Consider the following 12,312-nt stretch of genomic DNA (forward strand, 5'->3'; position numbering starts at 1 on the left):
CAGCTCCACCATGTCTCCACCTCCTCATCTCCACCTCCCAGCAGCAGTGGGCACTGATGGTTCAATGGCTTTTCAGACAAGAGCCAGGCATCAATCTTTGATTTATTGAGGTGAGGGATTTGAGCACCCCTAATCTGCTAACTAAAAGATTGGTGGTTCAAACCCACCCAGTGGCTCTGTGGGAGAAAAGACCTGACAGTCTGCTTCAATAGGGATTATAGCCTGGAAAACCCTATGGGGCAGTTCTACTCTGTCACATAGGGTCACTATGACACAGAATCAACTCCACAACACACAATGATGACAACAATATCTATAAATAAATATTTTAGGAACTGTGAACATAGCCCTTTCCCTGCTTCTCATCAGGATCATTGCATTCCCCCCCAAAAGCAATCTCTCCCTCCTCACTTACAGTCTTCTGTTTATATTGGTGTAGGGGTGGATTTCTGCCTAAATGGCAGAAAGACAGTTGGCTCCAACACCTTGTTTTTCTCTGAGCTTCAAATTATGGTAACTTATTTTCATCTCTTGGCATTAGTTACCGATTGTGACACTTGCCATCTAATAACTTTCTGTAATCTGTAATATTTTAGGGTAGTTTAGTCATGAGTGGCAGAAAATCCAATGCAAACTGGCTTATACCTGAAACAGAATCCATCAGTCACATTGGCTTCAAACATGGCTGATTCTGAGACTCAGACTACATCATTGAGGCACATTTTCCCTGTGCTTCTCAGCTCTGTCTTCCTCTGTGGATCTACTCCCTCCTCAGGATGGTCCCTCCATTGTAGCAAGATGGCTGCCTCCCACCACTCACACCAAATTTGGTGCAAGGGAAAGAGACTCTTCCTGCCATTTCTAAGCTAGTCCTCGAATTCTCTCTCTCTCATTGGGTGGAACTGAATCACATACTCAGCCCTGAACCAGTCTCTGATAATGGGGGGTATGGACTATGCCATTTTGCTTGGCTTTGGTGGGTCAGAATAGGGAAGGGATGCTCTCCAAAAGAACAATTAAGATGGTGTTTCCAGAAGGCAAGGGAATGAATACCAGGAAGCAGAAAGGGAAATGTCCTCTACAGGAGCCATCAACTCTCTACCCAACTCTTAGAAGTAGGACCTTGCCTTCCACCACTTTTGTTATCCTCCTTACAGCCTCGCTCAGTTCTGCGTCTATAAGTACCTAATGCACGTTTGCAAGCATGAACAAGCGGATGAGTGAATAAAAGCAATCTGAAATTTAATTTTTGATATATTGAACATATTTAGAAAGCCTACCAAAAAAAATTTAAAAGCCTGCTTTTTTGATATAAAGTACGATGCTGTTGGCCTAAATTTTTCAATTTATGTTTGCTGCAGAAACAAAAAAAAACACGGCATGTTTAATCCTTAAATTTGTTTTAAGAAAGAGAACACAGGGTGACCATTCTTTTCCACATGTTGCTTTTCTTTGAAGGACACTTATTTTAAAATGCAACAGCTATAGACAGGCTCGATGGTGGGGAGGGGCTATAGAAGAATTCATCCAGAAGCACGGCGCTGACTTTCTCAAAGATCATCGATTTGGGTCATATGCTGCTATCCAAGAGAACACGCTAGCTAAATGGTAAGACCTTTTCGCTCTGAGGCTATCAAGGTAGTCATAACGTCTAATATTTCACTATAACCTAATATTATAGTCATAACATCTAAAATATCAAAATTCGCCTGGAGTCGATTTTCAAAACTGTGAAAATCATACTTTACAGGGGCCTCTCCTTTCCAGGCAGTCATAGTGCTACCCGAGCATAGAATCGTTTTCCAATTGTTGTTTTTCTGCATTTTTCACAGTGAGCTTTAGATAGCTGGCTGGAAATTTTGAAGTCTGATTCTTAAAGCTGTCAGTGGCTTTCTAACCTCACAATTTTTCTTAATGATGCAAATGAGAGGTTTGTTTAAATCATTAGCCATGATCTAGGAAAGTGAATTTAATGGCTAGATATTTCTTTTAAATAAAATCAAGTTTAGCATGTTTTTCTACCCAGGGATTGAAGACTAGGCTGCTTTAATTAAGTCTCAGAAGAACAATGATGTGTGAGTTCAACCAAAAAAAAAAGTGAACCTATTGCCATTGAGTCGACTCTGACTCGTAGTGACCGTATAGGATGAGTAGGTCAGGTCACTATGAGTCAGAATCAACTCAGTGACAACAGATTTGGTTTTGTTTCATTTTTTAATCTGTGTGTAAGCAGATTGTCACATCTTCCTCCTGCGGAACAGCTGGTAGTTTCAATCTACTGACCTCTTGATTAGCAGCTGAGCATTTAACCACTGCACCACCAGGGCTCCTTGTGAGTTCAACAGCATGAGAGAATTCATCTGGCCTCTCAGTGATGAGGTTCAATTTGTGCTCTAAGCAGAGAAGAATCAGGTTGCTTACTTCTGTCTACTTCCTGTCCTTGGGTAGCAGATGGAAGGTGATATTTTCAACCCTTGTTTCCCAATCATGTGAAGTAAACTGGTGGTTGTATACAGGATCTAGGCTGTGACTTCCATGTTTTGCTTTGCCATGGGATGTTTGTTTTCTTTCTTGTAAAAAACAAAACAAAAAACCTTGTCTTTCAGGTATGTTAACGCCAAAGGATATTTTGAAGATGTGGCAAACGCAATGGAAGAGGCTGAAGAAGAGATTTTTATCACAGATTGGTGGTTAGTATTTGTAGGCAGAATTTTGTCTGGATATCTCTACCTTTAGACATTTACAACAGTGTAATGCTGTTCAAGAACTGTGCATTATGAAAACCGGCCCTACCCACAGATGGTTTGGCCAAAGTCTCAACCAGTTAACTGTAATAGCCTCCAGTCAAAGACCTTTTCAAAAGACTTGGCATCCAAATATATTTCTTAAAGTATTTAGCTTGAACAGTTTTGTTTTTGTCTTTCCATTTGGAAGGAGACACCCAGGTATTCATTTTAGTAAAGATTGTGCTGCAAGGCAAATGTAGTTGTAGAAAGTTATGGAAAATAATCTCCTTTGGGCACCTTTCCTCATTCCGGTTTGCCTGTTACCAGGTCCAGGGACCATACTTTGTCTGAATTGTGTCCCTTTGATGTTGAAATAGTTCCATTTGCCTATTGCTGTTAAAACGTCCTCTGCCATGACTAGGCCTGGTCAGTTCTTCTGACGATATACCAGGTTTCAACTTTCTGATCTTTTTAAAGTTCATGAGAATTATGACACTTATTAAGGTCACCGGAAGTCTGCATCTAAAACTCATTTAGCTCTTGGGAAATTTTACTCCTGGAATTGGTATAGGCTTTGTAGTCTGACCAGTTCAATTGCTCGTCTGGTGGAACTTTTAAAACCCACCACAGATGCCCAAATTGGAAAATGGAAATGTCTACAATGTGTTTTCCTTCTAAGAATTCAGTTACCTAAAATGCCCCTTATTTTCTCTATCCATTGTTTTCCAAGTGATACTTTATGTGTGAACTGTGAAAATATCATCATAACTTACTTTCTTCAAATTCTAGATTTTTGGGGGAGAAAAGAGTAATAGGAATATGAACCCCTTTTCTTCTACTGTTTTGCTTCAGTGATATGGGGATACCTAATTCCAGGACAATTCAGTATTTCTCAACCTTGGTTCTATTGACATTTGGATTGGATGACTCTTTGTTGCAGGGGCTGTCCTTTGCATTGTGAGATGTTTAGCAGTATCCCAGGCCTCTGCCCATTATGTTTCGGTAGCAATCTCCCAGTTGCGACAACCAAAAATGTCTCTAGACTTGCCAATCCCAGTTGTAACAACCAAAAATGTTTCCAGACATTGCCAAATGTCCTTTGGGGGCAACATCTGCCCTGGTTGAGACCCACTGATCTAAAGCCAGTAGATACGGTATGTTGTTTCTGACAGTGTGCCTATGAACCTGTTTATTGGCATGTTTGTGGAGGAGCTTACTCCTACCCTCCATAATTCTGCCAAATTTGTCTTTACAGTCAGTTTCATTCTTAGAAGCCTTTTCATCTTGACTATTTTGTAAACACTTAGGAGAATAAATTCAAGCTTAACATAGTATTATGTTCTTTTTAAAAATATTTCTGGCGAAGACATGAGAGAGAATCAAAATAGTTTTTCCACTGAGTGCATATTTTTATGCTTTCTGCAAGAAAATAATGTCTCTTTTCAAGGTTCTGAACACTAAAACACAGACTTTCATTTAAACTTCTAAAGAGGTGGAACCCTGAATGTTTTCTCTTCCACTGTCTGTGAGCGAATGAAGCAGGGGGCATTTCTTTTTCATGACTGCATTAGGGTAACACCTTACTGCAACATACCCTTTGAAATATGGCCTTTGCAGTACCTTTCCTCATAACATGTGAAGAAAATCCTTGTCATGCACGAAAAAACCAAACCTGTTGCTGTCGAGTCGATTCCAACTCGTAGTGACCCTATAAGACAGAGCAGAACTGCCCCATAGGGTCTCCAAGAGGCGCCTGGTGGATTCTAACTGCCCACCTTTTGGTTAGCAGCTGTAGCTCGTAACCGTTACATCACCAGGGTTTCCTTGTCATGCACAGTATATTGCAAAAGAGAACATTCAGAATCTTAACAAAATCCTGATTTATTTGGATCTGAGAGAGGAAAAAGCATAGTTAGGGATTCACTTGTCTTTAAGAAGCTTCTAATCTAATTCAAAAGACATACTTACGTGTAAACTGTAGTAATATGCTTCTAAAACAATTAGCATGCAAGCCGGGGCACGTACGGTGAAATGAGAAACAAGAGTAAATCCCAGGGACCTAGAAGTACTTAGTGCTGTTTTTGTTCATTAATTCATTTATCCACCTATCCATTCATTTGTTAATTTATTTACTTATTCATTCAAGAACTCTTAGTTCTGCTCTGTCCCGTAGGGCCGCTATAAGTCAGAATTGACTTGGCAGCAATGGGTTTGTGTCAGGTACTGAACTAGGGTGTGTGACTATACAGATGAATGAGAAGCACCCCCTACTCTTGAACAATATAGAGTCAGGAAATTAGACAAAAAACAAAAATTTGGGGAAAACTCAGTTGGGAGGACCAACATAGAAGGCACAGAGGGAGCTCAGAGGAAGGGCAAGGATGGCCTGCTGCCATGGTGGAAGCTTCAAGAAGAGACCACTGGATTGGCTATGGAGTGATGGAGTGGACCAGATGAAGACAACGAATGGGTGTTTTAGCTAGAGGGCTAGCCAGGACCAAGGCACAGAGGTGTGAGAGAGTGCGGCATTTTTGGAGGAGAGTAGAGGTTGTGTGTGGCTTGAGCATAGGGTCCATTAAGACGGTGGATAGAGATGCTACTCAAAAAATGGGTTAGACCAAGTTGTGAAGGGCATTTGGTGAGCTGCTAAGGAGTTTGGACTTAATCCTGTGAGCAGTGGGAACCACTGATGATTCTTAAGCATGAAAGTTTTAGTCAAGTTTGTTTTCTGAAAGGGACCATTCTGGTAAGAGTATATAAGATAAGTTGAAAAGAGGCTATGGAGACCCCTAGTAAGCTACACAGTGGTCCAGGAGAGAAATGGTGAGGGCCTCAACTCAGACCATCTTAGGAGCTCTTGCCAAACTACTACTAACTTTGGGCAAGTCACGTTAACCTTCCTAAGAAGTAGTTTCTAAGGCATGGTAGAAGTAACTAACAGTAATAGCTATTATTTACTGAATTCTTGCTAGGTGCCAGGGACTGTGTTATAGATGAGAAAAAGTAGGACACAGATCAGGGAACCACCCAAACTCAGTCAGTACCTGCCAATGCTAGTTTGATCCAGGTGTGTCTGTTCTAGAGCCCACGTATCACACAGCTGCCTCTCAGCCAGCCAGGTATACTGCCTAATGCCTGAGGTTCCTTTCAGCTGTGAGATTCTTTTTAAGTGCAAACTGAAATTTTTGAAGGTGTGGATAAAGTAGTAATCGGATTTGGGTAGATATAGTCAGGAGAAATTTCCTGAAGAGATGAATTCTGAGGTAGGCTGTCAAGTTAGAAGAGACAGTGATTAGCCCATTAAATAGTCCAGGCTACCTGCTTTTGAACAGGAGCTGCTCATTTAGTCTAGTATATTCAAACTAAGAAACACATTCCTGATTTTTTTGTTATATAGGCCTGTCTAATCTTTGTCTGAAAAGTGGGCTTGGAGAATATTTTCAGTCCTGGGTTAGCAGAGCGCCCAGGGGCTATAGTTTTGGGGGTTCTTCCAGGTCTCCATCAGACCATTAATAGTATTGCCTTTTTAGGATTTGAGTTTTGTTCTGTATTTTTGTCCCATTCTATCCAGGACCATCTGTTGTGACCCCGGTCAGAACAGTGGTGGTAGCTGGATACCATTTAGTTCTACTGATCTAAATGAGGAGATGAGGTCATGGCTCATGTAGGCTATCAGCCTTATAGACTTGTTTCTTCTCTGAGATTTTGGTTACCTTCTTACTCTTTTGTTCTTGATGAGTAGAGACCACTAGTTGTATTTTAGATGGCTGCTTGCAAGCTTTAAGACCCCAGACACTACTCATTTCACTAGGATGCGGAACATGAACTTTGTGAACTATATTATTGCCAGTTGACCAAGTTGTCCCATAAGACTATGCTCCTAAGTTTTCAAACCTAAAAAAGATAGTCTCGAAAGGAGTTTGGTTATGTCTGAGGAGATCTGTAGTTGTGTCTTCATTGAATATAATGTATCTGCACACACGTATCTGTATTTACACACACACACACACATACATATAGATAATTATGTTCTCACATACATATACACTTGTACCCATCCATACGTGATCATACACTTGTTTTTTCGTTTTTCTTTGAGTTGCTGCCCTCTTATATATGTCAAATTCTTTAGCACAGACATCTTTTCTCTCGAGTGCTTCTCAGCAATGTCATTTACTTTGGTCATGCTGTGCTCACTACACCCACATTCAGTGCCACTTTTCCCATCGCCAAAAATAACAGTTTTCTCCTCTCTCTGGAAACCACCAGTGAACATTGGTCTCTTTATATATACCTATTTTTGTCTTATAAAAGAGGGATCATGCAATATTTGTCCTCTGCATACAGGGTACATGATGCTTGTGGATTAAATAAAATAAAGGACTAGAAAGACTTAATTGTATAGCATTAAAAGTAGCTCCAAAACTAAATCCATCTGAGCCCATAGTTAATGTGTACCTTAAAAAGAATATTGCAGGTGAATATATGTTTTTAGACATCTCTTAGTTTCAGTGAAATAGCAGTGCACAGTTTTGCACTTATATACTTCAATATCTTTTTAATTGTTCTCAACATTTTTCCTATTAGTAGCTACATTTTTTTTGAGTATAGATTACCTTTGAGTCCATTTCCTACTCTAAATATGCAAGTATTTATATTAAACACAAGAAGCCCAGTTAAGCCAATAGTTAAGTGCCCGGCTGCTAATTGAAAAGTTGACAATTCAAACCCACCTAGAGGCTCCTCGAGAGAAAGACCTGTTGATCTGTTCCTACAAAGACTACAGCCTCGAAAACCCCATGGAACAGTTTTACTCTGTCACATGGAGTCACTATGAATCAAAATTGACTCAACAGCACCTAACAGTAACAACGTACTGTATACACTCCTTCCTTTCTCTGTTTACTTATGTATCTTATTCAGTAAATGTCTCCTCTAGATAGACTTTACCTGTAGGTTTTTTTTTTCTTTAACTGAATGAAGTAGAACATAAAAAGTATTTCTTTTAATCTCATTAGCTTCTTAAAATCCTGTTGTTTCCATGTGTTTAGTGGAGTCTCTGAGACATGGCAGTGCTGTAGCCTAGAATGACACATGCGTTAACCCCTTCACAGTCTACTCCTGCCTCTAGATCTAGAACTTCAGCTGATAGGGTTTGCTTTTGTTATTTGTTGATTTCTCCTCATTACAGGAGAGTTATAATACGTGCAGATTAACACAGACACTGACTTTAGAACTCAACCCAAGGGGAAGAAGTGACTCTGTATACTCTCAGCTGCCCTGTGACACTGCTGTAGAGGAAAGGTCCAGGGTTCTGTTCTTGCATTGGCAACATTTCATGTATCAGCATATCTTTCTTCCTCCTTTCTCAGAAAACTCCAAGTTCCCATGAACACTGTTCCTTGCTATAGGAAGTCAATATGTATGTTTACCGGTTAGCATGTTTTTGGCTCAGAGTACCAGAATACAACTAAAGCTGGCTTAAACAATGAGGATTTATTTGTCTCACTTAATGGGAAATCCAGAGTTGGGCTATTTTAGGGTTGGTGCAATGGCTTAGTGATTTCAGGGGTCTGGGCCTTCCCCTTAAAGTTTCAATACAGTTGCAGCCCTCCAAGCACGATGTCCCCATACAATGTCCATCCCAAAGCTGGAAGTAAAGGCTGAGCTTTCTCCTGCTGTGTGTTTCTCTCTCTCACCAAGGAAGAAAAAATTTCCCAATAACTCTCACTTGTACCTTCTCACATAAATCTCATTGTCCGTGATGGTGTCACATCATGCTCTAGCTGCACAGGGTTCTGAAAAAACAAGTACCTAGAATATTCGCCCACTGTAGTGAGAAGGAGGCTCTGGCAGCAAGGAAGGGGAGGGTTCAGAACAGCTGTCAGGTGTGCAATCAGCAGTGTCCACATGTGCGTGTAGGTATGTGTGCGTGTGTGTTGGGGAGGGGGATTGATACTGACTTTTTGTATGATAAAGATTCTTGTTCCTATGTGACATTGTATGTAGACCCTTAGCAAACTTTAGATGACCCACCACAGTAGAGGATGGTCGTGTCTTCATTTGGGCTGAAATTGCCTTTGCATCCTATGTCACGATCAGAATTTTATGTTGTGTTTTAGTTATTTGGAATCTTGGTTTCATGATTTTAGGTTGAGTCCAGAAATCTTCCTGAAACGCCCGGTGGTTGAAGGAAATCGCTGGAGGTTGGACTGCATTCTTAAACGAAAAGCAGTACGTACTTTACAAACAAATGCTGATATAATATTTATTTTCCCTGAAATGTCTTCTTTTTCAAAAAGTCCTTCATAAATGACAGCACTAAACTCTTACCTATCAATAATTACGCTGAATGTAAATGGACTTAAATGCACCAACAAAGTCCTTCATATACACTTAGAACTGTTTCCTTTTAGAGCTTGACAAATAGTGAAATACTGTTTTCCAATTCATTTGCTTCTGATATTTTTTCTATTACTTTTGACTACATAAATATTTTAGTCTAACTCATAAAAAAAAAAAAACTCATAGCATGGGTTATATTAGGAATGCTCATTTTTTTGTTTTTTTAATCAGTTATGGGCAGTGAATTTTATAGGCAAAAAAGTTCTTAATAAAATTTCAACATTAAATAATAAATGATGCAAAGAAATATAGCATTTCATTTTATCCATTCTTTTGTAATTTCAGTAAAAGACAGAGTCATCTGGAGAGATGGGGCCAAGCCGATGTGGAAGAATATCAAAAAGGAACCTTGATAACTGGTACTTTGGTTCCAGTTTGGGAACAGTTCATGGTCATAACGTGGAACTGTTTCCTGTGCATGTGGCCCCATAGATTCTGGGTGAGCACTGAGTGTGCTCTTCTTATTATAAAGAGTAAATAACTGAGGCAGGATAGGCTCACCGAGGACTACTTTCCATTCCAACTTCTAATGAATTGTTTTTGTGTAGTAGGTCCTTAACCAAATGAAATGAAGTTACATTATAATAACTTTGGATTTATTATTAATCATCTCCAAAATCAGGAATGTGCTAACCCGTTTACTATTATTTGAAACTGCCTCGATCTTTCTTTATTCTACCATTAAGTATTCTAGCAGAATTTGTGGATTGTAATCAATTGTGGGTAGCATTTTCCTGCTTCTTGTAGCCTTCACTCATTTCTCCTTTCCTAGTCCCTATGGTCTATTAACAACGCTCTTCCTGCTTGTTTTTCCCCTCCCCCACTTTGATGTCTTCCTCAAGCTTTATTTTAGGATTTCTGAACATAAGTGTAGAGTCAGACCTCGGTGCTGATACTGAAGGTGAAAGAAGTTGATAGTCTTTATATCAGATACGTGTTCTGCCAATTTCATTCACCAAAGTGGCAATTCTGATTCTGAAAGGCATTTTTCACCTATTCATATATTCATTCATTAAGTAATTCAGCACACAGTTGCTGAGGATCCCTTATCAGATGTGTGTTGTGCCATTCACTAAAGATGACCACCCTCACCGAAAAAAAAAAAAAAAAAGTTGCCATCGAGTCAGTTCTGACTCATGGCAACCCTGTGTGTGTCAGAGTGGAGCTATGCTCTATATAGTTTTCTATGGCTGTGATCTTTCCCCAGTAGACTGTCAGACCTTTCTTCCAAGATGCCTTTGGGTGGATTTGAACCACCAACCTTTTACTTAACCTTTGGTACCGCCCAGGGACTCCAGAGAATGCCACAGTGAACAGGATTTCATCTGTGCCCACAAAGGGCTTGATGAAGGCCTCATGTCCTGGCCTCAGTCCTAGCCTTACCAAACTCCTTTCTACCTATTGAATGGGCTGTAAATTTCTCTGTTTCTCTGTCAAATGGTACCTTTCCTGTTTCTCAAGATTCCATTTTAGTAAGTTTTTCCAGGCTTGGCTAGCAATCTTCAACCATACTAGTAAATCTCCAATAGTATTTAGTCAATACTTCCCTATTTTAGGTTTCAATCAACATGTATTTGTTGAGTGTCCAACTATATGCAGGATACTTGGCTAATCATCTGGGGATGTACATAAATAAAAGATATGATTCTCGACCTGAAGGAGTTTAAATATCTACATGAGTGTCAACAGACGTACAGAGACAGTGCCAAGATTCAAAGGCAAAGAACTGGGCAGATAAGATCCAAGACGCCCCTCACAACATGAGAGATTTAGGACATGTAGGAAAAGCAAAATTTTTGAAGGGAGCAAAGAAATTTCTAGATGTAGGAAATGTGAGGAAACATTCTGAAGGCAGGGATGCAGAAGGCTCTGGTCATTCACAGTAAGGTGACAACTGAGTGTTAGCATACATAGGATTGGGGACTCAACTGGAACAGCAGGTTGAACCAGGATGTGGAGGCTTTGTTGGGGGCAGAGGTGCAGGGGAGTGGAGAAGGGGCGACTTGATCAAAATGGCATATTGGGAAGGTGACTCTGGTAGTGGGAGAAGGTATGGAGACTCACATTCACAAAGTTAAATTTTAGATCCCTTGAGGGTGAGGTGCCTAAAAGGTATCTAAGTAAACGCCAGAAGGCTAGTAAATGCCTAAATAGGGCTCAGGAGGAAGGCCTTGCAGGTATGACCCTCCACCACCATGTCAGCTGGTACCTGTTTGTCTGTTTCCCTCATGTGCCGGTCCAGTTGACTTGTATATCACTAGTGTGGCTTCTCTTTGCTTTTATGCCCCATGAATTCTGGTAAGGTCTTTGGTGAACACCATGGCCAAGTAAAGATTATTGCTACTTCCTGAATTTTGTAGTGTTTAAATTGTGGGTAATGATTTTTAAAATTGCCTAAGGAAGTAGTAATACTATTAAAGATTAATTTTTCACTGATACATTTAGCAGAATTATTCTTCCTTAATCAAACACCATATTATTATTATTTTGGTCATGCATTTTTCACACTCAAATCATTGCAGATAGAAATTCTATGTGCTCGTAACCACTACTTCACATACATAATTTAGTTTTTGAAAGCCACAAAGTAACATCACAAAACACTGGGTTAAGAAATAATGTTTATTCCTGCATTACTGGGTCTCAGGGGCCCACAAGGTTGATTGATTAAACTGGATTTTTTTCTTTTATCTGATTGTACAGGGTTTTTTTTTTTTTTGAGAGGAATCTAGAAAACATCTTTGCCATATAGCCAACATATAGGCAAGCAGGAAACCCTGGTGGCATAGTGGTTAAGTGCTACGGCTGCCAACCAAAGGGTCAGCAGTTCAAATCTGCCAGGCACTCCTTGGAAACTCTATGGGGCAGCTCTACTCTGTCTTATAGGGTTGCTATGAGTCAGAATCAACTCGACGGCAACTTTTTTTTTTTTAAATATAAGCAAGCATCTCTTATAATGGCTGTTTCTTAGGGAAAAAATACATTATGTTTCTCCAGTGATAACCACGTTGACATTTTCCTGTTTCTTTGCCCTTCTCATATGCAAATAGCATCATTTAAAATAGTATAAACCAATATTGAGAGGCAGATTGTTCACAATATAAAAGAAATCAGCATCCCAAGGATTTCCATAGTTCTGCCTTTTACTACACTTAAAAAAAAACAAAAACCAAACCAGTTA

The 12,312-nt window shown here is 39.8% G+C and overlaps 1 protein-coding gene across 4 annotated transcripts in view; it reads left to right on the forward strand.

Annotated features, from left to right (window-relative positions):
* Window positions 1–12,312, forward strand: part of PLD1 (phospholipase D1) — a 227,897-nt gene that overhangs the window by 117,151 nt on the left and 98,434 nt on the right. For all 4 annotated transcript variants that reach the window (XM_049867117.1, XM_049867115.1, XM_049867116.1 and 1 more), the window contains 3 exons: window positions 1,459–1,608; window positions 2,607–2,690; window positions 8,879–8,960. In XM_049867117.1, coding sequence (XP_049723074.1) covers window positions 1,459–1,608; window positions 2,607–2,690; window positions 8,879–8,960 — 316 coding nt within the window. The remainder of the gene's footprint in view (window positions 1–1,458; window positions 1,609–2,606; window positions 2,691–8,878; window positions 8,961–12,312) is intronic.

The sequence above is a fragment of the Elephas maximus genome, chromosome 23 (assembly GCF_024166365.1).
Source record: "Elephas maximus indicus isolate mEleMax1 chromosome 23, mEleMax1 primary haplotype, whole genome shotgun sequence".
Taxonomy (NCBI): domain Eukaryota; kingdom Metazoa; phylum Chordata; class Mammalia; order Proboscidea; family Elephantidae; genus Elephas; species Elephas maximus.